The sequence below is a fragment of the Filicampus tigris genome, chromosome 21, assembly GCF_054856515.1.
Source record: "Filicampus tigris isolate MCC_2025a chromosome 21, RoL_Ftig_1.0, whole genome shotgun sequence".
Classification (NCBI taxonomy): Eukaryota; Metazoa; Chordata; class Actinopteri; order Syngnathiformes; family Syngnathidae; genus Filicampus; species Filicampus tigris.
Window position 1 is genome coordinate 4634367 of NC_141237.1, and position 21846 is coordinate 4656212.

At 45.3% G+C, this 21846-nt stretch overlaps 4 protein-coding genes across 6 annotated transcripts; 2 read left to right on the forward strand and 2 right to left on the reverse strand.

Annotated features, from left to right (window-relative positions):
• Nucleotides 1-2402, reverse strand: gtf3ab (general transcription factor IIIA, b). Of its 2 annotated transcripts, XM_086020193.1 has the most exons (9): nucleotides 2187-2402; nucleotides 2016-2110; nucleotides 1845-1941; nucleotides 1675-1763; nucleotides 1534-1604; nucleotides 949-1029; nucleotides 635-867; nucleotides 312-365; nucleotides 1-244 (listed from the first exon to the last, which is right to left on the reverse strand). In XM_086020193.1, exons 1-9 carry the CDS (start codon nucleotides 2298-2300, stop codon nucleotides 125-127), a joined length of 954 nt encoding a protein of 317 aa, XP_085876319.1. In that variant the 5' UTR covers nucleotides 2301-2402; the 3' UTR covers nucleotides 1-124. The 2 variants fall into 2 exon arrangements, with proteins under 2 accessions (XP_085876319.1, XP_085876320.1); XM_086020194.1 differs by lacking the exon at nucleotides 949-1029.
• Nucleotides 2403-5734: 3332 nt separating this feature from the next.
• On the reverse strand, nucleotides 5735-7699 carry rpl21 (ribosomal protein L21). 2 transcript variants are annotated; one of them, XM_086021305.1, is made up of 6 exons: nucleotides 7610-7699; nucleotides 7000-7078; nucleotides 6865-6926; nucleotides 6446-6558; nucleotides 5970-6120; nucleotides 5735-5863 (listed from the first exon to the last, which is right to left on the reverse strand). In XM_086021305.1, the coding sequence occupies exons 2-6, from the start codon at nucleotides 7064-7066 to the stop codon at nucleotides 5774-5776; spliced, it is 483 nt and encodes a 160-aa protein (XP_085877431.1). In that variant the 5' UTR covers nucleotides 7067-7078; nucleotides 7610-7699; the 3' UTR covers nucleotides 5735-5773. The 2 variants fall into 2 exon arrangements, with proteins under 2 accessions (XP_085877431.1, XP_085877432.1); XM_086021306.1 differs by lacking the exon at nucleotides 7610-7699 and adding an exon at nucleotides 7461-7590.
• A 478-nt stretch (nucleotides 7700-8177) lies between these two features.
• Nucleotides 8178-13210, forward strand: usp12a (ubiquitin specific peptidase 12a). The gene is made up of 9 exons (XM_086021304.1): nucleotides 8178-8673; nucleotides 10016-10096; nucleotides 10175-10388; nucleotides 10500-10735; nucleotides 11362-11438; nucleotides 11528-11611; nucleotides 11974-12171; nucleotides 12461-12539; nucleotides 12636-13210. The coding sequence occupies exons 1-9, from the start codon at nucleotides 8626-8628 to the stop codon at nucleotides 12735-12737; spliced, it is 1119 nt and encodes a 372-aa protein (XP_085877430.1). The 5' UTR covers nucleotides 8178-8625; the 3' UTR covers nucleotides 12738-13210.
• Nucleotides 13211-14427: 1217 nt separating this feature from the next.
• On the forward strand, nucleotides 14428-21249 carry gpr12 (G protein-coupled receptor 12). Its single transcript, XM_086020065.1, has 2 exons — nucleotides 14428-14545; nucleotides 16338-21249. Exon 2 carries the CDS (start codon nucleotides 16350-16352, stop codon nucleotides 17376-17378), a length of 1029 nt encoding a protein of 342 aa, XP_085876191.1. The 5' UTR covers nucleotides 14428-14545; nucleotides 16338-16349; the 3' UTR covers nucleotides 17379-21249.
• Nucleotides 21250-21846: the final 597 nt, after the last annotated feature.

Sequence of the window (21846 nt, forward strand, 5' to 3'; positions counted from 1 at the left end):
TGTGTCATTGTAGCATTTGCGGTACCATTGAGGCCTTTTTTTTTTTTATTTGCAAACAACAACAAAAAATGCCCAAACGGAAATTCACTTGCAAACTTTCTCTGGCAATCAAATTATAATAGCCTCAAGATTTAGGGTCTTCCAAATGTGTTTTGTGCAGCTTGGCAGCGAGATTGTTGGTCTCAGCAGCCTGCAGCTTGGCCTGTGCACTGCGCCACGGCTGCCGCTTCTTGGGATGCAGTTTCTAGGAGAGAAAAAAAATTAAAAAGTCAAATTGAATCGTAAAAAGGTCCATGCCAAGCCAGTCTTACCTTCAGCTTTTTCTTGAGTGGATCATGCACCACTCCATGCCGCCACAGACTTTCCTAGTAAACAGAAGAACCACCCAAAAAAAAAAAAAAAAAAAAAAAAAAGTCACAATCCAAAATCTCAGCTCCTTTGGATCATTTCAGGCAGCGTTTCCCAAGCTTCATTGAGCCAAGTCATGGTTTGCATGAGGAAAAACTCCCATGGCATGTCAAGTCCACTACTCACAAAAAAAACATTTTGTTACTGCATCTCAAGAATTGTAACAAACACCAAGCTTCATACTTAACATCTTAAAAATGTATTTCAAGATGGACGTCGGCTTTACCTTCATGACGAAGGTCTTGCTGCAGCCAGGGTGCGCGCAGCTGAAGGGCGTGGCCCCCTCATGGTCGCCCAGGACGTGGCTGTCCAGATTGAAGCGGCGGCTAAACGCCTTTGAGCAGCCTTGTTTGGGGCAGGGGAAACTGGGCTTGCCCTCGCTGCGGTGGCGCAGCTCGTGCTGGCGCAGGAACCAAGTGTTGTTGAACTGCTTCTTGCATGTCGGGCATGGCAGCTTAACTGTTACAAACAAACAAACAAACAAACAAACAAATAAATAAAGACAAGAGGCCTGGTGAGAAAAAAAAATGGCTGCTATACCTCTGTGCTCCTTGCGGTGCTTCTGGTACTCTGACCAAGTCTTTCCCAGGAAAGTGCACAGCTCGTGCTCACAGGGGTAACCTTAAAGTCAGTTATACACATGCATCGTTTTCCCCTCCCCCCGATTTAAAAAAAAATGTACAAGCTTTCAGAGCGCGCGTCATGTCAACTCGGATTGGCGTCAAGACAAGTGAAACAGGGCATTCTGATAAATATTACGTTTGTGGAATAAGTGTTAATCCGCTCGTTTTTAGCTAGCTCCGGGGGCGGCCATTTTGTATTCTGTCGACTAAAAATGACTTCACAACTGCTCACAACGACCAATCGCGGCTGACCCGTTTTCTGAATCTGAGCCGCGATTGGTCGTTGTGATGTCATTTTTAGTCAACAGAAGACAAAATGGCCGCCCCCGGAGCTAGCTAAAAACGAGCGGATTCTGCTGCTTAACTTATATTCCACAAACGCAAAATTAATCAGAATGCCGTGTTTCAACTAGTAAGCCTGCTGGGAACATATTCTTGAAAAAAAGATGTGTGGGTTGACTTCCGCTGTCAAAAAGTTGGGAAACCCGTCTTATCAACCGACCTTTATGCATGTTCTCGTGGTGCTTCAGCTTGCCAAGCGAGGGGAACTCCCGCACACAGTCGCCATGACAACTAGGATGGAAACTGCACGGTTTTCAATCATTACGGCGGGCATGCGCGCATCCGGATGGCAGCGCCCTACCAAAAAGGGAGACTGCCTTGGTGTGCCCCCATGTGGGCCTTCAACTGGTACTTCTTGTTGAAGCTACTTTGGCAGCCCTGGTGCGTACACTGGAAAGAAAAAAAACACAAAAGAAAAAATTTTTTTAAAAACTATCCTGAGTGATTATTGTGCGGCGTGTCAAACCTTACTTGATATCGTCCCCCCTTGTGCTGGTGCGCTCGAGCAATGTGATTCTTCAAGCCGGCGTGTCGCAAAAACGCCTCCGAGCAGCCGTCCGCCGGACACCTTTGCGCCGGGAAATAAGAGCGCAAAACATCTCGGATCTTTATCGAAATAAAAAGACGGGAGGAGGACCTTACTTGTGACGCTTCTCGCCGCTGTGGTTGAGCTCATGTCGGGTGAGCGCGTAGCGGGTGCAGAAAGTCTTGTCGCAGCTTTCGCAGGAGAACGGTTTCTGGGGGAAAACAAACAAACAAAAAAATATCACACATGAAAACACACATGATTTTTCAGGGGGTGAGGGTACTTACCAATCCCGTGTGTTTGCACAGGTGGGCCTCGAGCTTCCACGACTTGGTGAACTTGGCCTCACAGTCCAAAAATGAGCAAATGTAACTTTTTGAACCTCGTAACCTCTCCCCCATCTTCAGTGAGTACGACACATCAGATGCGGCGTTGCGGTTAACAAAAAAAAAACGATGTCATAAGGGGCAGGGCAATTACTGACCTACGCAAGGTGACTCACCTGCGCTTGATTTAACTTATTGGATCGAACCACTCTGGAGGACAAAAAGGGGAGTCCCAAAAAAGATTGAATTTTGAACAGTGCAAAAACCGCAGATCGCATTGGCTGATAGTAAATAGTAGAGCGGGATGAAGGCTGGCGTGGGTGTAAGAGTGATCACATTGTTGCTCAAGCATTGTAAAAGTCCTCCAATCTTTGATCTGCATTGACTGATTGATTCCAGCTTTAAAAATGTCACCCGTGTCTCCAGGAAGGGAGACGACCGTCTGCGTTTCTCACACACACACGCACACACACACACACACACACACACAGGCGTACTACTTAATCTTATCGACAGTCCAATATAGTTTTCTCGACGTAAACACAAAACAGCCCCCAACACCAGTTTTACCCATTGACACCAAAGCGGATAGATGTTCCTATGGCAACGGGACCAATGAAAAAGTCTCTGAACCCAGGCCCGAAAAAAATGAATAGGCATTCACCCATTTTGATTTGAAGCCGCCATTTCCACGATGGCCGCTTGATTGTTGCTAGGCAGAATTCGCCAGCACGACATACACCGTAGTCAGGCTGATATCGGGCTACTAAACGATATAAAGGGGAGCGAGCGAAAGAAACGGCGGCGAGGAATTCGCCGGCGCTATCTTGCTGTCCAAACATCACCCTTCTGCTCCCATGTGAAACCTTTTGACTGGCCGCTGTGAATGAGGCCTATTGAGAGCCTGTTGGACGTTACCTCAGTGCCCTCCCACGCTCCAGGTGAGCGCGCCGGGGGGTCGGGCGACGCGCTTATCAGCCCCATCCGGTCCCCGGCCCCCACCGCCGCCCCTTCGCTGTCAGGCGGACGATCAATACGGGCGGCCCGGTGTCCACACATATATGAGGCTGACTGGGTGATAAAGGCAGCCAGGCTGACACCACACCTAACGCACGCACACACACACACACACACACAGATACAGTGTGCACTCTGTTTGGCCCGTAGTGGGATTTCCTCCTGCCTTTGTCACTACCTACACACCTCTCTCAAACATTCACTTATATTTAAGTGCATGAATTTGATGGCAAACGATAGAAAGCTCGTGCTGCTGTTCACTTATATGCGCATGGTTTTTATTTCACATCGGCATATTTTCTCTATAGTCTAGCTTCACATTTGGGCCACAATGGAAATAAATCACACACCGAGAGATTGAAGTCAGTTGTATTTTCGTGATTATAGTCCAAATATTACATGAGCAAATGTATACGTTCAATAAAATTTGGAAAAGTTGAAAAACTAAATCGCCCGACTATTGGCTTATCAGAATCTTTATCTGCGAATGATCTGAATGGGCATTGATCTAAAAAAAAAATCAATACCTGTCAGGCCCTAGTCAGAACATTACAAGAATTAAGAGGTCTATTTTCAAAGTCTATAAAGGTCAGAATATGACAGACTAAAATTGTACCTTTTTTGAAGTCATATATTTGGGATTCAAGTTAAAGTCTGAATATTGTGGCGGGGGGGGGCGGAGTTAATATTTAACATGGCTGGTCGATGCAACTGCTTGAAGCTGCTGGCTAAGCGCACAAACTCAGTCGGTGTTGTGTGTGTGCGTTTGTGTCAAACGTGATTAAGTTCATACTCCACACTGCTTTTATCCAAATATCTCCTCCTCGTAACCTCTCCCCCCACTCCCCCCTCCCCCCGCCCCGCCACATACACACACACGCACACACACTCTTGTGTGTCCTCACCCTCTCTCTTGTGTGTTTACTTCTTGTTCATTCAATAAGTAACCCCCCGTGAGTCATCACGCAAATGCTCAGACCTCTGAGCTGTGTAAGGTGCAGTTGCCCAAAAAATATCTCTCGATATATTTTTTAGATTCGCTCATTCTAACTTGGCTGCTGGCTAATTTATTTCACATTTTTGATGGCTTCTTCTGAAATGATGTTTTCGTTTTTGTTTTGTTTTTCATTTTGGTTCATTGTCGCCTGACTAATTGTTAACCTGTATTAAATAATGACTTAAATACTGTGAACAGCATGAATTCTTAGTTCGTTTTTGACTTAATGATAAAGCAGGATGGAATACAAGCATCCCAACTTATCAGCGCCTCCTTATCTCCAACACTACAAGCAAAAATGCAGACACCCTGGATCAATACGAAGGGGCTTTGCCTGCCAACTCGCTAGTTGATTAATTGCATTTTGTTTTCCCATCTTTTATCTTATCCCTTATACAACTCAGCACCGATAAGACTGAATTTCCTGACCTCGGGGGCCTTCAAGGTTTGCCACGGTGAAAACGATGCAATTCTGAAAACAGACAAGAGAAATATTATTTTTTTTAAAAACATTTTTTTTTAAAAACATTCAAGCCAGAGATGTTCATTTTATACAACAATAAACAGTGCTGGTTTCTGGCATGTGCATTATGTAAAGTTTCCACATGCTTACCGAGAATTTAGCATCTTTACATGAGTCAAAATAAAATGTTCTTTATCACATACCCACATTTCATCCTGTCACCTCGGCGCTAGCTGGGCAGATTGGTGCTAATTTGTGTCAATATTGGATGAAGTACCCAGGTTGGAAGAGATAAACCCATTTGTCACATTAGCAGTCAGCCATGTTGAGCTTGCACTGATTAAACAAGTGGTTTTCCTCACACGTAGAAAAAAAAATGTTCCGTCCTTTTCATGATATTTGTTTTTTAATTTTGGGGAATTATAATTACGGTTTATTGAATGCTGTCTACTTCAGGGGATTCAAACAAAGAGGTGTAAGTGGAAGAAGCTACACTACATGTTATTGTTATTTTAATAATAGTTGTTTTCTGTAATATTTACGACAACGCAAATAAACTACTACTGTTTCCTTTCGGGTCCAACAAAAACAAAAAAAAGGTTTTTGCAAAAAAAAAAATTACTTGATGCACACCTCCCCCTAGTGGACCTTTTCTGACACTACTACAACTAAAAGGATCCTCGGTTTGCGACGAATTACATGTCAATCTATCAATTACATACGATAAAGCGGTTTCTCGTTGTTTTTTTGTCATCACATAACAAACTATAATTATTTTTGCCTGTCCGCTGCAGGTTGTATTTTAAAGTGCTCTACATATAAGTAAATAATAAAAAATCAAATTGTATAAAATGTAATTCTGATTTTAATCTGATCTCTAAAATATGCAAGTGTTGTCTTTAAAAGACACATTTCGTTTGCATACTGTAATATTCTGACTTTAACAATAATTACAACTTTTCGTTGTATTTTAATTTGAGATTCCCTGTTCCTTATGCTTTGTAAATAAAGTAAAAGGAGAAGCACAAACAGTGACAGTTGTGTACAAACATTTTTATTTCAACAGGCACGTTATGCCATGAACTCATATGGGATGGGCTCCAGCAGCTGAGGCTGGTTCTTCTTGGTGCTGACAAAATGAGCCTCGCGAGGAGGAGCAGGCTGCAGAGAACATATGCGACAATAAAAAGTTACATTAGAAGCGGATTGCCAAGAACAACAACACAAATGGCTTTTTGGCCACCGTTATCGGTGCGCTCCTTCCTACCTGGCGCTTGAGCTCCACCCAGGTGCCGTTCTGCTTTGCCTCCAGCTTCTTGCTGTCGTTCTCTTTGACGCGCTTCAGGAAGCTGGCGCGGCTCATTGAGTGCTTCACGTGCTCAATGCGCACGTTGATCTTCTTGGCCAGGATCTTGCCCCTGCAGGGACAAACCACCCGGAACCCAAACGTTTGAAAAGGGGAGCTCGCTCTCTCACCGGGACCGCTTTCGCTTTCTTGCCCCACATCGGCGGTTTTAAATATCTGCCATTGTTTGATGTAACCCCCCCCAAGCGCCACAGTTCCAACAGAGCGGTCGAGACCGAGGATGCTGGAGGTCCAAGTGCTTTCCCCCACATGAATGACCACAGTGGACACAAACTGTCCGCGCGGCAAAGTGAATGTGGGGTTGCCTTACCTCTCTCCTCAGTCCAAGCAACTGATCAATCATTTTGGAAGCAAATAAATCCTGTGCGTGTACTTACTTGACCTGCTTGTTGACAATGACGCCGACGGCATGTTGGGTGACGTTGTACACACGCCCCGTCTTGCCATGGTAGCATTTGTGTGGCATACCCTTCTGAATGGTACCTGTGCCCTGAGGAGAAAGTGTGCACAAGCAGTCAGTCATCAATTACAATTTTGAATTTTTCAATGTAATATTTTAATGTAGTTTGGGATTTTTATTCATTTGGTATAATTATACACTAGAATTTTAAGATACATTGTTAATTATTACTTAAGATAGATACTAAAAACTGAGGATCATAAAACGCCAACAACCTGCATCCAGAACGTATACAATTGTTAACCCATGTTACATAAATAACTGTTGCATAAAAAAGACCTATTGATTCATTTATTTGTATCTCTTAATTGCAAATCTACATGATCAAACCCTTACCTTGATGTCAACAATGTCGCCCTTCTTGTAGATGCGCATGTAAGTGGACAGGGGAATCGGGCCTGTCAATTTGGAAGGAAATTCAGTATAAACGTGCAACAGCAGGCGCTTGCACAACTTAGGGAAAACACTCACCATGCTTGCGGAATGGCCTGCTAAACATGTACCTGGTCCCCCTCCTCTTGCCTCTGGTGTTAGTCATGATGCCTGATTACTGTAAGGACAGAAAAAAGTCCTTATGCATGAGATATGACCAGGAACGAGTCTTGGGGATTTTTTTTTTTTTTTTTTGCAGTTGTATGATGATTGACATATGGATTCGCGTGTATATTTTAACCCTTTACTCCCTCAATCGCAACTATTGCTGCATATTATTAGACTATCGTATGTAACCGCTAACAGCTCTGCGTCACATGGAGACGCTTACAACAATACAAACATGTCTTAGCACATTTGGTAACATTGGCAACTATTGCAAACAAACAAAAATTACAATTGTTATAGGTGAAGAAGTGTCGAATGTGTGTAAAAATTATGGTAAAGTTGCCTTCGAGGCCCACATGGAGAACCACGCCGCAGCTCAGGCTCACACTTACGGGCTTTACGATTCTTTCCCCGTGAGTTAGTAGGCTATTTTACCACAAGCCAACAAGAAGGGTGTTGTGCTACATACGCAAGTGCAAATGTCGACGAAAAGGGAATATTTGTGGGTGAAATTTGTAATTTTAACCGGAGAATACCTTACCCCGGGTCTCAACAAGATGGCGGGTACGGCGGAAAGAGAGACTTGAGGACCTCAAGCACCGCCTTGGTGGCTGACAAATGGGGCTGCCCTGTGCAATTGCCTTAACGCAAAAGACAGAAACAATGACTTGCACTGAGCCTGGATCACATAAATTCGAGAAAGCTATGGGTTTTTGCAAAATGTTAAGGGACAAAATAGAGGGCATGAAAATTGTTTCATTGTAAAATTGTATTTTCAAGATTCCACATTGGCATCAATTAATTAGGACTTAGTATTCCATACTTATAACTTAACGACATAATGCAAATTGTCCAGTTTCCACTAGTATTTTTTTAATCTAATCATCATTAATAAAGCATCTATAAAATATATAAAATGGACCGTTTTGCCTTAAGTCAAACGAATAAATTTTCAAATAATAAACGTATCTATCCTGTGGCAGAAATTCTTCAGATTTTTTTTGTTCTTTATAATCGCATTTTCATGTATTCCTTTATTTTATTATTTATTTTGGTTTGCACGATACCTAAATTTATTTCAGGCGGAAACGGGGTTCATACATCACAAACACGCATGTGCAAGAAATGCACTAGTTTTCGGCTTTGCAGCCGTGCGTGAGCGTACTACTTTGTCGATTTAGATGACATAATTGCGCTTGTCGAACGTGGTTACAAGCCCACCTTTATTCGTTTTTACACGTGACTTGTATGACCTAAAATGACAGATACTCGGTGTCAAATTAAACAAAAACAACTAGCGGCGAGTGTGCCGCCCAATGCGGAAGTAACACGCAGTAACTCCTCTCGCTTTTCAGCCGTAATCTCTTCACGTGCTCTGTGTTGACTTGGCCAGTTGCCCGACGCGGAAGTAACTTGGAGTGAATGCTCTCGCTTTTCTGTTTCTGCCTCTGTTCCCGTCCGCTGCCTGGTAGCCTAGCCGCTGCTCTAGCAAAGCAGTCATCCGGAGCTGATCTGCTTGAGCGAGGCGGTGTGTGCATGGAAGATGGCGCTGGCTGAATGGAAATCCTAATGACAGTCTCCAAATTTGCCTCTTTTTGTACCATGGTGAGTTGCGTGCGGTCTTCTGCAGCGTCTTGGCCTGCTTTCCGTTGCGCCGATTGTGTACATTAGTGTGCTAATCGAACCCCTGTTTGTAGCAGCGAAGGGCGCTAGTTAGCCACCTAGCTAATGTCAGGCTAACAAGCAGCCTACAAGTGACAGCTCGTGAACAACTGGGGCGCACACCTGGAGAATAGACGAGCAAACGATTGAATGTTGTTGGGGATAGGGAACGGCACGCAAGAGCCAAGATGAGATGCTTGGCCTTGACAAGCTGCTTGGTATTCCGAACGCAAGGCAATGACGACATGGTTGAACATCAGCTGCGCAGTTGTGGAGCGTTACGAGCTCCTTGTCCACTCCAACCGCATAATCAAGGGTCCTCGCTTTACGACCGAATTCCGTTCCTGTACGTAAGTAGGAACGCGCCCCGGCCTTTCTCTGACCTACCCTAACGGAGTCGTAAAGTCATAATGACTGAAATAGTATGATAAACGCCTGCAGGCCATGAATATAAAACAATTCGCATCCTCAAGTCTAGGGCTGAACGATGTGGAAAAATAATCGAATTTCGCTTCAATATATTTTTTTCAAGGTCCTCTTCCCATGGATTTTTTTTAACAATCACAAGAAATAAAGTAACCTGTATTGCAATAAACTAGCAGATTCATTATGCATACATGTTTTGGTCTTGGAGGTTAGGCGTTCACCAAAACAATTTAACAAAAAGTTCCCAAACAAGTGTGGCCTAAACATGAATCAGTAAATCATAAATCGGATAACGACAATGATGCAAACAAATTTTTAAAAGTATTATAAAGCGCATGATCTTTGTGAACAATTGTATGTTAAATAGTTTATTCTAATGATGTGTTTATTTGATAGTGTAGCTATCATACGTCAGCTCGCTGAAAATTTTTTTTGAGGCAGAATTTAAGGATTTTGAATGCACCAGAGTTTTTTTTTTCCCCCAAAATTGCATTTTGATACACTGTAATGTTGATTTGACTCTGACTAATTGTGCAGCCCTAATGGATACATAAGTCTTATTGGCAGGAAGTAAAGGAAACATTTACTGGGAGTTCTCTAAGCTAAGTATCACCTACTAGAGCTGCGTCTCTCACACCGACCTTGTGTTGACTGTAAATACACACTTGACTTCTTTCTTCCGTGATCCCTGGCTATTTGTACACACGCAGCGACATCCATTCTCCCAGTGAATGGCTACGAGGAAGTTCACTTCCTTGTGACCAAAATGACCTTGAGAACACAAAGCGCGTCGGCTATTCGCTTTTGTGTTCGGACGACCGAGATAATAACGCCTGATGTCTTGTTTTGGCCTTCACAGGGCGCCAATGCCTCTGCTCTGGAGAAAGAGATTGGATCTGAGCAGTTTCCGGTCAATGAGCACTACTTCGGCCTGGTCAACGTACGTCACCTTCACCGGTTGTGCTGTTTTTCCCCGATGTATCCGCGCATGTAAAGCACAAGCTCCTTTCTGTTCCAGTTCGGGAACACCTGCTACTGCAACTCGGTGCTGCAGGCGCTGTACTTCTGCCGGCCTTTCCGGGAGAAGATCCTGGCGTATCGCGGGCAGCCTCGGCGCAAGGAGAACCTGCTCACCTGCCTGGCCGACCTCTTCCATAGCATCGCGAATCAAAAGAGGAAAGTCGGCGTCATACCGCCAAAGAAGTTCATCACGCGCCTGCGCAAAGAGAACGGTAAGAAGGAGAACAATGCTCAGGCATTCATGGTTTTGTCGGTTGAATCGAGTTCATGGGGGCGATTTTCAGCATTTCATTTCATAGCCTCCTCGTTTTGTCTGTACGCAGAGCTGTTTGATAACTACATGCAGCAGGACGCTCACGAGTTCCTGAATTACCTGCTCAACACCATCGCCGACCTGCTCCAGGAGGAGCGCAAGCAGGAGAAGACCAACGGCCGCCTGGCCAACGGCACCCTGGACTCGCAGAACAACAACAGCAATGCCGCGCCCGCGCCCACCTGGGTGCACGAGATCTTCCAAGGCACCCTCACCAACGAGACCCGCTGCCTCACCTGTGAAACGGTAACAAAATCCACCAAGTATCGCAGGGCGCCATCTTTTCTTGTCAATGTATAATTGCAAACCTTTTTTTTTTTTACGTAGCTTATTCATAAATTTGTCAATTTATTAATTGTAAAAAAAAAAAAAATGCTCAATTGATTTATTGATCAGTCACAAAATGGAGTCCAGTACTCACCTCCGACCTGCAGAGGCGCTGTTGATTCACTTTCAGCTTGTTTGCTGTCTAGACTCAACTCAACTTTATTTATAGAGCACTTTAATACCATGCTTTCTTAAGATGGAACCCATGGGCAGCAAATACAATGAAAACAGAAGGGTGCCCAAAACGGAACCCTGTGGAACACCAAGCACCCCCAAGGTTAATATGCAGAAGCGTAGTCTGTCCTGTTTTCCCCAAAAACAAGGTAGATGACTTGTTCGTTAAAAGTATCATTTTTAATTGACATTTTATGTGCAGTTCTAACATTAGCACTACGTTTAAAAACAGGGGGAAAAAAAGTATCAATGCATCAAACATCAATTCAATTAAAGGGCGTTAATGAAAATCACACCCAAACATTTACCCTCATGTATTTCCAAATGTCTGGAGTAGAACTGCATCATCTTTGTCCATCTTTTCCTTCCAGATAAGCAGCAAAGATGAGGACTTTCTGGACCTTTCTGTGGATGTAGAACAGAATACCTCCATCACACACTGCCTCAGGTAACGGCCCCTTTCACATGGCCTGCCTTCGTCCGTGGCGGGAATCAAACGTGTGCTCGAGTCAAATTGAGCCGTGTTTCACCCCGCAGAGGCTTCAGCAACACGGAGACACTGTGCAGCGAGTACAAATACTACTGTGAAGAATGTAGGAGCAAGCAGGAGGCACACAAGAGGTATGCGTCGACATCTTTAGCACATTTGTAAAGTGTGGGCGACCCCACACAGGACGATTAAAAAAAAAAAAAAAAAAAAAAAAAAAAATCAGCATCTTTCTGCACTTATCGTGCAGTGTAAACCAGATGACCAACACCGCGCACTTCACAGATAACGATACCTCCAACCCTGTTAGTTGAGCTATTAACTACGATGCAGACCGGGTACTAAAAATAACACCGTGACCACACCGCGGGATAATCGCTCAGGATAATCTTTCAAAAACATCTGAGTGGGGAAAAAAAAAAAAACCCAGCTGGAATTGGTGTCGTTTATAAGTGTTTACCCCGGCTTGACTGTCGCCCCGCCTCCGGCGCCACAGGATGCGTGTGAAGAAGCTGCCGATGATCCTGGCCCTGCACCTGAAGCGCTTCAAGTACATGGAGCAGCTGCAGCGCTACACCAAGCTGTCGTACCGCGTCGTCTTCCCGCTCGAGCTGCGCCTCTTCAACACGTCCGGAGACGCCACCAATCCCGAGAGGCTCTACGACCTGGTCGCCGTGGTGGTGCATTGTGGGAGGTAAGGACGCAACAGTCCTAAAATTGATGTTAACATCGAGTCAAATTGTGTTCCTATAAAAATGCCAAATTTTAGGAACACAAATACTGAAGAAAAAACAGTACCGTATTGTTTATACTTAAATCTCACCATGCCCCTCCCAAAAAAATACCAAATAAAGGTACCATGTTCTTTAGACACAATTAAAAGACTCCCCTTTTAAATCCCTTATCCCTAGTAGATACCAGGTTATTTTTTTTTTTTGGGGCTCATTTATTTATTCCACCTTTCAATCTGTTTTTCTCCCCAGTGGTCCGAACCGAGGCCACTACATCGCCATCGTCAAAAGTCACGACTTCTGGTTGCTATTCGATGACGACATTGTGGAGGTGAAGACGAACATTTGATTTCCTGCTTTACATATAAAATTTGACCTTTTTTTTTTTTTTTTTTTTTTTTTAATCGCTGTGTGTGTGTGCGTGCAGAAAATTGACGCGCAGGCCATCGAGGAGTTCTACGGCCTCACCTCGGAAATCTCCAAGAACTCCGAGTCGGGCTACATCCTCTTCTACCAGTCCAGGGACTAAACTCGGGACGAGGACAGCCGGACATTGGCCGCATTGGCGCAGGAGCCCGTTGGACAATAACGAACAAAATGGCGTCACGGATACTTTCTTTTAAAGGCGTAACGCGCCTGTTTGTACAGATGTTTTGTTTTTGAGTGGCGTTCTAGTTTGAGGGATGAATGAGCCTTTAATCATTCATAACGTTTCCCCTCACCCGAGTTGGGAATCATCATAAACTAAGAAGATACAAGGGGCAACATGGATTGTGTATTTCTACAGTGTACAGAATGGTATTTGTATAAATATTACAAAAAAAAACAAGATATTATTGGAAAATGTCAGAGATGTATTAATAACACTATGGTGCACTTTTGATACCGTTTTGTAGGTGTTGGTGAGTTTAACGTGAGGGAGCAATGGAGGAGGAGGAAAAGGCCTGAATCGTGATCATTTTCTGTTTTAAAGAAAAAGAAATAAAGCCAGTCTTGAGGCGATGTACTCTCTTTGGTTCAAAGTCACAGCGATGACTCATAGCGGCTCCATGTCGCCGCTTAGTGGTGCTACCTGCTAATGACGTTCACTTCCGCTGCAACAAGAGCTATTTTTAACACATCGGGTCCCGCGGGGAGGTGCCGCACAAGAAAGTTTCACCGAGCAATGTGAAATTTGGTAGACATGGCGATCATAAGCAGACCCACAAAAAAATCTCAAGAGCCTACGCCTAAGAAGACACTCGAAGTCTGCTGTTTAGGTTTGAAGAAGTCCTTTTTACAGCTTGTTTCCAGGGATAAACAAAAAATTCAGCCACTGAAGACGGTTTACTTTGCGACATCAAAGTAGAGTAGAAACACAAAAAAAGTATCTTGCCTTTTTAAATGGCCATTTTAGGGCTCATTTCCAGAGATGCGCCATATGTTAAAAAATACAAACTAAATCTAATAAGACTTAACAAAAACTGGGGCTGTCAAAGTTGAAGCATTAACTATGGAGATTAATTTAAATTAGGTAACGCACCAAAACAAATTCACTCAGTTTTATTTACTTGATGTTGCAGCTGACCTCTGCAGCCAAACTTAAGAGGAGAGTCACCGTCGCAAAGACGGACTTTTAGGTGGTTTTACTTTAAAAAGTTGTGATGGTTCATTGAAAGAAATCCCAAAATAATTTGCACACTTTGCAAAGCCAAATTCAAATACCATATTAGTTGTACGTCTTTGGTGTGTCGTTCAACGGTTGTATTTTACAGAAAAAGAAACGTATTTAAGGATCAATTCTTATTATTTTCCCCACATCAATTCCAAGATTGTACTCAAGCATATATCGGTTCCAAGCTTCGTAAAAAATTGCAGTTGAAAAATAACCTGCAACTTCACAATTGTGAGGCATCATCAAACCACTTGACTACCATGCTGCCAGGCCAATTCTTTTTTATCAGGAATCGTTTTTTTTTTGTTTTTTTTTTTCCCCCCCCCCGCTCACTCATGATCGGCGATGGGCTTCACGGGCAGGAAGTATACGAGGAACAATCCTCCTGTTCCTTTGGAAGGCGCGCCAGACGCAGGTCCCCTCCTCCTCCCTTCTCCATCCGTGCACCAGCCCCTTCCCCTCCTCTCGCATGCACGCAGCCGCAGTCTTCTCCTCTCTCTCTTTCTCTCTCGCTCTATCCATCCTCGCATCACCAAGCCGAAAGAGGAGCCGCATCCCTCCCCCCCCCTGGACTACCTCCCCCCCCCCGCCTCCTCCTCTCCTCTCCTCTCCTCTCCATCCGCCGCCATGGACGCAAAAGGTTGCCTCTGAACGGCTCCAGCGTCAGCTCACCGAGTCTCAAGGTAAGCCGCATTGAGCATCCATGACACGCCGGGGTGGGAAAATAACCCATGCATCCATTACCCCCCCCCCCCCCCCCGCACTTTTCCCTCCCACTCCAGCATCCTTTCTGCTGACGTGGAGCAGCAGGAATAGCAGTAGCGGTAACATATGGCCACTTTGGGTGCATGCTGCTGTTGCGCGGGGTGGGGTGGCGTGGCTCGGCCTCCTGCCACCGGCGTTCATTTTCCGTTCGCCAATGTGGCCCGCGATGTGCTTTGACGCCCTTCGCCCACCTCTTTTGATCATAGACTCATGTCGCGGGGATGCGTGTCTTTGTTAGTCAGCGCAGGGCTCAGACCTCAGCAACATTTTTGGATACTTAGCCCACATGTGACTGAATTGTGTCGTGCGGGGTTCACGGCTATTCATTCGGAAATGTAAAATCGTCCTTTGTGTCACGAATTTCATGAGGTCCGTTTCCTGAGGCCACGCACAAAGTTTTGTGGGGATCAGCTGAGTCGGTTTTACATAAGCGACTACATCCAAACAGGCATATCAATGAATTTGCATCACGAAAATGTGTGAATAATGGATTGCAGTGTTGCCCCCCCCCCCCCCCCCCCGAAAATGGTCTTATTTAACATTTGGAGATAAGAGGTTTGGAGAATGCATGAATGAATGGTTTGCGGGCTACTTACCGCCAAGGCATACTAATACATTTTGGTCATGCATTCTCCATTCACAAATTCATGAAAATGTTAAAACGCAATGCATGTTGATAAAAAAAAATAGTAGAAACGGTCATATTTATCAGCCTCCATGAAAGCATATTAATGATTTTTTTGTCATAAATTGTAATTATTGGTTCCAAAATGAATGACAATGTTGAAAAATGCTTTGCAAAAGTTGCGAAAAACTTTCCTGTTGCGTTGACCTCCGCCAAGGCATATTAATGAGTGTGATTGATGATTTCGAACATTTGGGCCCTTGACCTCTAAGAAGGCATATTAATGAATTTTTGTCATTCGTTCACAAATTTATGAACATGTTCAAATGCATTGCATGTTGATGAACATTGGTCAAAATTGTCCAATTTCCCCAAATTTGGGGCGCACAACTCCACTAAGGCATATTAACGATCACGTACATGCATTGTATATTCACAAAGTAGTGAACATGTTGAGAAAAACCCATTGAAATGGAAATAGAAAACCTGACCTGTACACAAACATTTCAAAGGTTCTGTTTCTCTCGTCCAAAAATCAGATGAGTAGTTTGAACACAATCCTGCTAAACTCAGCGTCCTATTAACGACATTTTCTCATCCTGATGCATGCATAATTCATTCAGAAATTCATGAAAAATGTTGAGAACGGTTGAAATATATTTTGAAATGTTGCCAAATGTGATTAAAAAACGGTCCTATTCACCAATTCAAAAAATACTAATGGATTTTGCTCATGAAGATGTTGGAAAATGCATTTTAAGTCAGGGCAAAAGTGCCGTATTGAAAAACGGCCACAGACCTCCACCGTATGAATGACTTTTTGTCATTACGATTCATGCCCTTTTATCACAAATCCAAACTGTCCTATTTACCAACTTGGGCGCACAGATCCCCACCAAGGCATTTGAATGATGTTTTTAAGATTCATGCTTTGTTTAAAGAGCCAAAATGTCGCGAGGTTCTCTTTGCCTGGGTCCATGCCCTAATCTTTGTGCCGTAAAACGGTTGCGAAACACTTGCGCATGCAGATCCATCCGGAAATAAAAAACAGGCAATGTCCTAACGGAGTTTGACTGTGTTCTCAGACGGGGGCCACAATGAGCGAAGAGCCACCGGCCACTCCCAACTGGCCGAGCCCGGAGCCCACGGCGTGGGCCAGCGGCGGAGGCGGGCCCACCGACAACGCCAGCATGCCGGCGACGTTCCCCGCCGAGGAGTCGCTGTCGCCCCGCCAGCTCCCCCTGCTGGTCAACCCCTGGGACATCGTCCTGTGCACCTCGGGGACTCTGATCGCCTGCGAGAACGCTCTGGTGGTCCTGGTGATCTGGCAGAACCCGGCGCTGCGGGCGCCCATGTTCCTGCTCATCGGCAGCCTGGCTCTGGCCGACTTGCTGGCCGGCCTGGGCCTGGTGCTGCACTTCACCTGCGCCTACCTGCTCCACTCGGACTCGGCGCAGCTCCTCACCGTGGGCCTGGTGGTGGCCTCCTTCTCGGCGTCCGTCTTCAGCCTGCTGGCCATCACCATCGACCGCTACCTGTCGCTGTACTACGCCCTGACCTACAACTCTGAGCGCACGGCCGCCTTCACGTACACCATGCTGGTCCTCCTTTGGGGGCTGTCGCTGTGCCTGGGTCTGCTCCCCGTCACGGGGGTCAACTGTCTGGCCCAGGAGGCCACGTGCAGCGTGGTGCGCCCGCTCACCAAGAACAACATCGCCGTGCTCTCCGTCTCCTTCCTGCTCCTCTTCGGCCTCATGCTGCAGCTCTACGTGCAGATTTGCAAGATCGTCATGCGACACGCCCACCAGATTGCCCTGCAGCACCACTTCCTGGCCGCCTCGCCGCACTACGTCACCACGCGCAAAGGCGTCTCCACCTTGGCCATCATCCTGGGCACCTTCGCCGCCTGCTGGATGCCCTTCACCGTCTACTCGCTCGTCGCCGACTACACGTACCCGCCGCTGTACACCTACGCCACGTTGGTCCCCGCCACCTACAACTCCGTCATCAACCCGGTCATCTACGCCTTCCGGAACCAGGAGATCCAGAAGGCGCTGTGGTTGGTGTGCTGCGGCTGCGTTCCCGCCAGCGTGGCGCAGCGGGCGCGGACTCCCAGCGACGTCTGACCCAGTTCACGGAGCGTTTGGGTTTTAGGAGAGAGAGAGAGAGTGGGTGGGGGGGGGGGGAGGGGGATTCCTAGGTAGGATTTAAGGAAGGGGCGCCCTTGTGTTGGTTGACACAAATGGGTGAACGGACCCGGGTAGGTTCGGAGAGGGTGGTTCACCTTATGGATTTTGAGAGTTGCCCCTGGGTCGGAGCAATCTGACCCGGGCGCCACTTGAAAGAGAGAGGATCGCCCCCGGGCTGGTTCACCTTGGCGGGTTTTGAGAGAGGGGGACACCCCCGAGGTCGGCTTGCAGGAATGGGTGAACCGTTCGGCGTCGCCCCTGGGTTGGTTGACACAAAGGTGAGGACTGACCTGGGTGGGTTTTGCAAGAGAGGGTGCTGGGGGGGGCGGGTCATCCTGGGGTTTGGTTCATCTGGGAGGGGTTTGAGAAGGTTAGCGCAATCTGACCCGGGCGGGTTTCGAGAGCGGGTGGCGCCCCTGGGTCACAAAGAGGAGTGGCGTGGGAGTTCAAGTTTTCCTTGTCACCACGAGAGGGTTGTTTTTTTTTTTAACCTGTGTCTTCCTCACTTGAGGCGGCCATGTTGCATGCTGCCCACCATCCCAGCCCCACCCTCTCCTACGCCCCGCCCTCGCCCCGCTCTGCAGAGGGCGCCCATCACATGCCCGCGCATGCACGGGGAGCGACGCGGCCCATCGGCCGCCACGTGCTCGTCCTTCGGGATTATTGGTCGCTCAAAAGGCAGATTAAAAACCAGGCAGACGACGACAAGCACGCAGGCCTATTTTTTTTTTTTTTTTTTTATCCCAGCCCCCCCACACCTCATCCCCTCCCAGCAGCAAGTCTGAAGCAGCATCCGTCCCCGCCCGCCCGCCGACTGCCCCGAACGTGCGTGGCAAGCTAAAGAGGCGCGGCAGTCTAAAAATAGACACCGGCTTCTCTGGTGGAAATGAGGAGGCCTTGGAACGCTTCTTGTCTTTCACTGGATTCTTGTATGTGAATGTGTTCGACGCCACCATACCGATAACGCCCCTCTCCCTCAATCGCGGGAGACCACCGCCCCCCCCCACGCCCCCCGTTTGTCATATCACTGGAGGCTGCAGTGTAACATTCATCCACCTCACTTGTATTTGCTTGATTTTTGAATGTTGACGCAGTTGAAGGTTCCAACACAGCCCATGCGAGAGAATTCCACCATTTTTTTTTTTTACTAGGATGGCAGTACAACCATGTGACTTCTCTCAGCCAATCAACTAAATGGAATCACATTATAACGACAAAAGGATGAACCCATTGTAGGGCACTTAGAATGATCGAACCTAATTATGGGGCACTTATTGAAATAACTAAAAAAAAAAGCATTCAAATGTTTTTAAATATTGAAATCATAAATAATTTCCCCCCCATTTATAAACATTTTACATATTAATAGCACTATTGTTGCTGCTGTCCAGTGAAAAATATGTACCAGCCTCTAACATGAATCGTAAACTATTTGACTTTTTTTTTTTTTCATCGTTCTAATTTTTATTATTTCTTTTATTTTCCCGTCTATGTAATGTCATTCTTGTGCAAAAAAAAAAAAGCACATATCTACATTTTTTAAAGAAAATGAAAGACATTTTTTTTGAAAAATTGTATTTGTAGAAATACAGTCGATTTCCCAGTTTTCCAATAAGTGCTCTATAAAGGTTTGAAAAAAAAAAAACACTTCCCTAATGGAGTTGTATTATAAAAGTGACGCATCTGCTTTTAAGCGCTCAAAGAGCTCTCGACCTTTTTTCTCATGTCAGCAATAACTAACCTTTGGACGGTAGTTATTTTCCGAGTGGTGAAGCAATACTCAGACAGCAATAACATCTACGCACCCTTACTGTGATTTCTTCCCGCAGAGTGAAGGCTATGAGAGGAATAATCAAATGTGACGCATGCTGGAAAAAAAAAAAAAAAAAAAATTGACTTCATGGATGAATTTTCATTTGTTGCTCACGCTCATGCGATGATGTAATTCGCTCATTTGTTTTGCGTGAAAAAAAAAGAAATTGCGACAAAGCCCACCGAGTAGTACGTCAAATCAAAATTTCTAATTAGGGGGTTCACGGAGCTGTCATTCTTTTGTTACTTTGATATGTTTTGTCTTTTGTCCAAAAATGGGCATTTTCCTGCAACGAGGCCTAAAAACGAATTCCACCTGAAATTTCACGACCTGAAATTAAAGCCCGTGATGACGGCTTTCCGTCACTCAAATTATTCTGCTGATGTGCCTTCACATGACTACATAATCAGCTGATTTGGTTTTGTGGGACTTGATGTTCAAATCTCAATTGTAACGGAGTAAAAAAAACAAATCACATCGAGTAGTGTCTCAAATAACAGCCTGTAATGAGGGCTTTTCCGATCTGTAATTTTTTTTTTTTTTACTTAATATGACCTCGTCTGATTACGTAATCAGCTGATTTGACCTCGTCAAACTTCTTTCATGACAAAGTCAAAAAACGAATCGCACCGACCCCCCGTGGAGTAGTAGCTCAAATTACAGCCGGTAACGAGGACAGACGATGACCGATACACATCTTTATCGATATCAGCACAACATAAACTTATCACAGACATGTCATATCAAGTGACACAAACACTCTACATGTTTTGTCGTGCGCTTTCCTGAGCTGCCCTGAGTGTTGTAACCTCAAGTGTCTTTTGTGCGTGTTTGTTGTGCTCTGAATTGCATGGCCGCATGTGATCTCCTCGAGGGAGGAGTGTGTCACTACATACATGGGTGTTTACCTTTTTTTGCGGATGCTGCTGCTGCCAGTCTTCCTTGACCCGTCCGGAGAGAATTCCCACTACGTTTTTTTTTTTTTGTTTTTTTTTTGCGCTCCACCGCATGCTGCCGCGGCGACGTCATCGGACTAAAAAAAGCGACGCTACTTGAAGCCAAAGCGAAAGAGGGTGATCGATTAAACCGGCGGAAGACAGTCAAGTGACCTCTGAATGATCTTATGAGCTAAACAGGGCCACTTCCAAATGATCTCGGAAGACTTTTGGGACGTGGCCCCGGTCTGTGTTGACATCACGACACACACAAAAAAAAAAAAAAGTCTATTTTGCTATATTCATTGAAAAGTTCTATTTTTTTTGGCTTGAATTCCTTATGTTGTACGATGATAACACGGCGCTGTAAAAGCCTTTTTTTCTGAATGTAGTGACACACAAATCGTTTTTTTTTTTTTTTTCTCGGGCTACGTTGTGTAAATAATAATAATAATACGGCATGCTTTCCAAATGGGGGGACTTAACCACCGTGCATGGTGCTACCAAAGCAGTCACTCTTAATGGAAGGAGTTGGGTCGCACCACTTTTTTGCCCCCCTGGTACTAAAATGGTGCGAAAAAGGGCTTTTGTATTGTAAGAATAGCAAACGACTGTCACACTTATCTGTCACACAAACACAGTGGAAGTAATTGTGTAATTGTGCCAAGGAGGGGCTGGAAGTGGTTCGAGCTAACTAACCCGACACTCGAGGGGAGCCTGTGAATGTCTGGGGGGGTGGGGAGGGGGGTTTGGGTTGCGGGGGTTGTCACAGTAACGGCATTGTGTGTTGTTTTTAAATGTGAAATGCACTTTATTTTTTTGGTGGGTGGGCGGGTGGGGCGGGGATCACGATGGCACAATTGAAGTATCTGCAAAATGAGAATCGACATGCACTAATTTAATTGTTAAAAAAAACAACAAAAAAAACATTTGTGTGAAGTGTGTGCTGTCTATTTTTCCAAAGTGTTCTAGTTGTACTTTTTATTGCTTTGGTTAGTTAATTTTCTATTAAAAAAAAACAAAAAAAAAACACGCAAACAAACTCGTGCAGTGCATATGACGCCCGCCTCGCCTGTTTTCTTCATTTCCCCCCTCCTGCTCCCTATCTGGTTGCCGTGGCAACTCTGCTCCCGTCGCCATAGAAACAGGGGAGCCAGGTACAGTACGTGTGACGACAGCAGAGCACAGTGAGGAGACTCGCCAGCCGTTGTGCTCCATTCATGTTTTTTTTTTTTTTTTTTTCTTCTTTTTTTATTAGTCTCTGGTTTTACAAAGCTTACACTTGACCGTATACGTGACACAGCCTCAACCATCGGTCATTTTCTTTTTATCACATTTACTTCCCGCTCATTGTCTACAGCAGGGCTGGGCAACCTTTCTCCCCCCCCCTCCGCATTAGGATCCATTTCAGTAAACAAAATGTATTCACGCATGCGGCCATTTTAGAGTCGTTGTGGACACTTCCAGGGGTCCTTTAAAGCTTAACTACGACTGGATGACATTTTGCATCTAAAAATTCAGGCCCCGAAGACGGTTATATTTGACAACATGAAATTTGGTAGACATGTCTATCACGAGTAAACCCGCAAAACAGTCTCAAGAAACCATTCGCTAAAAGACACAGGAAGTCTGCCATTTTGGTTTGAAGTGGCAAATT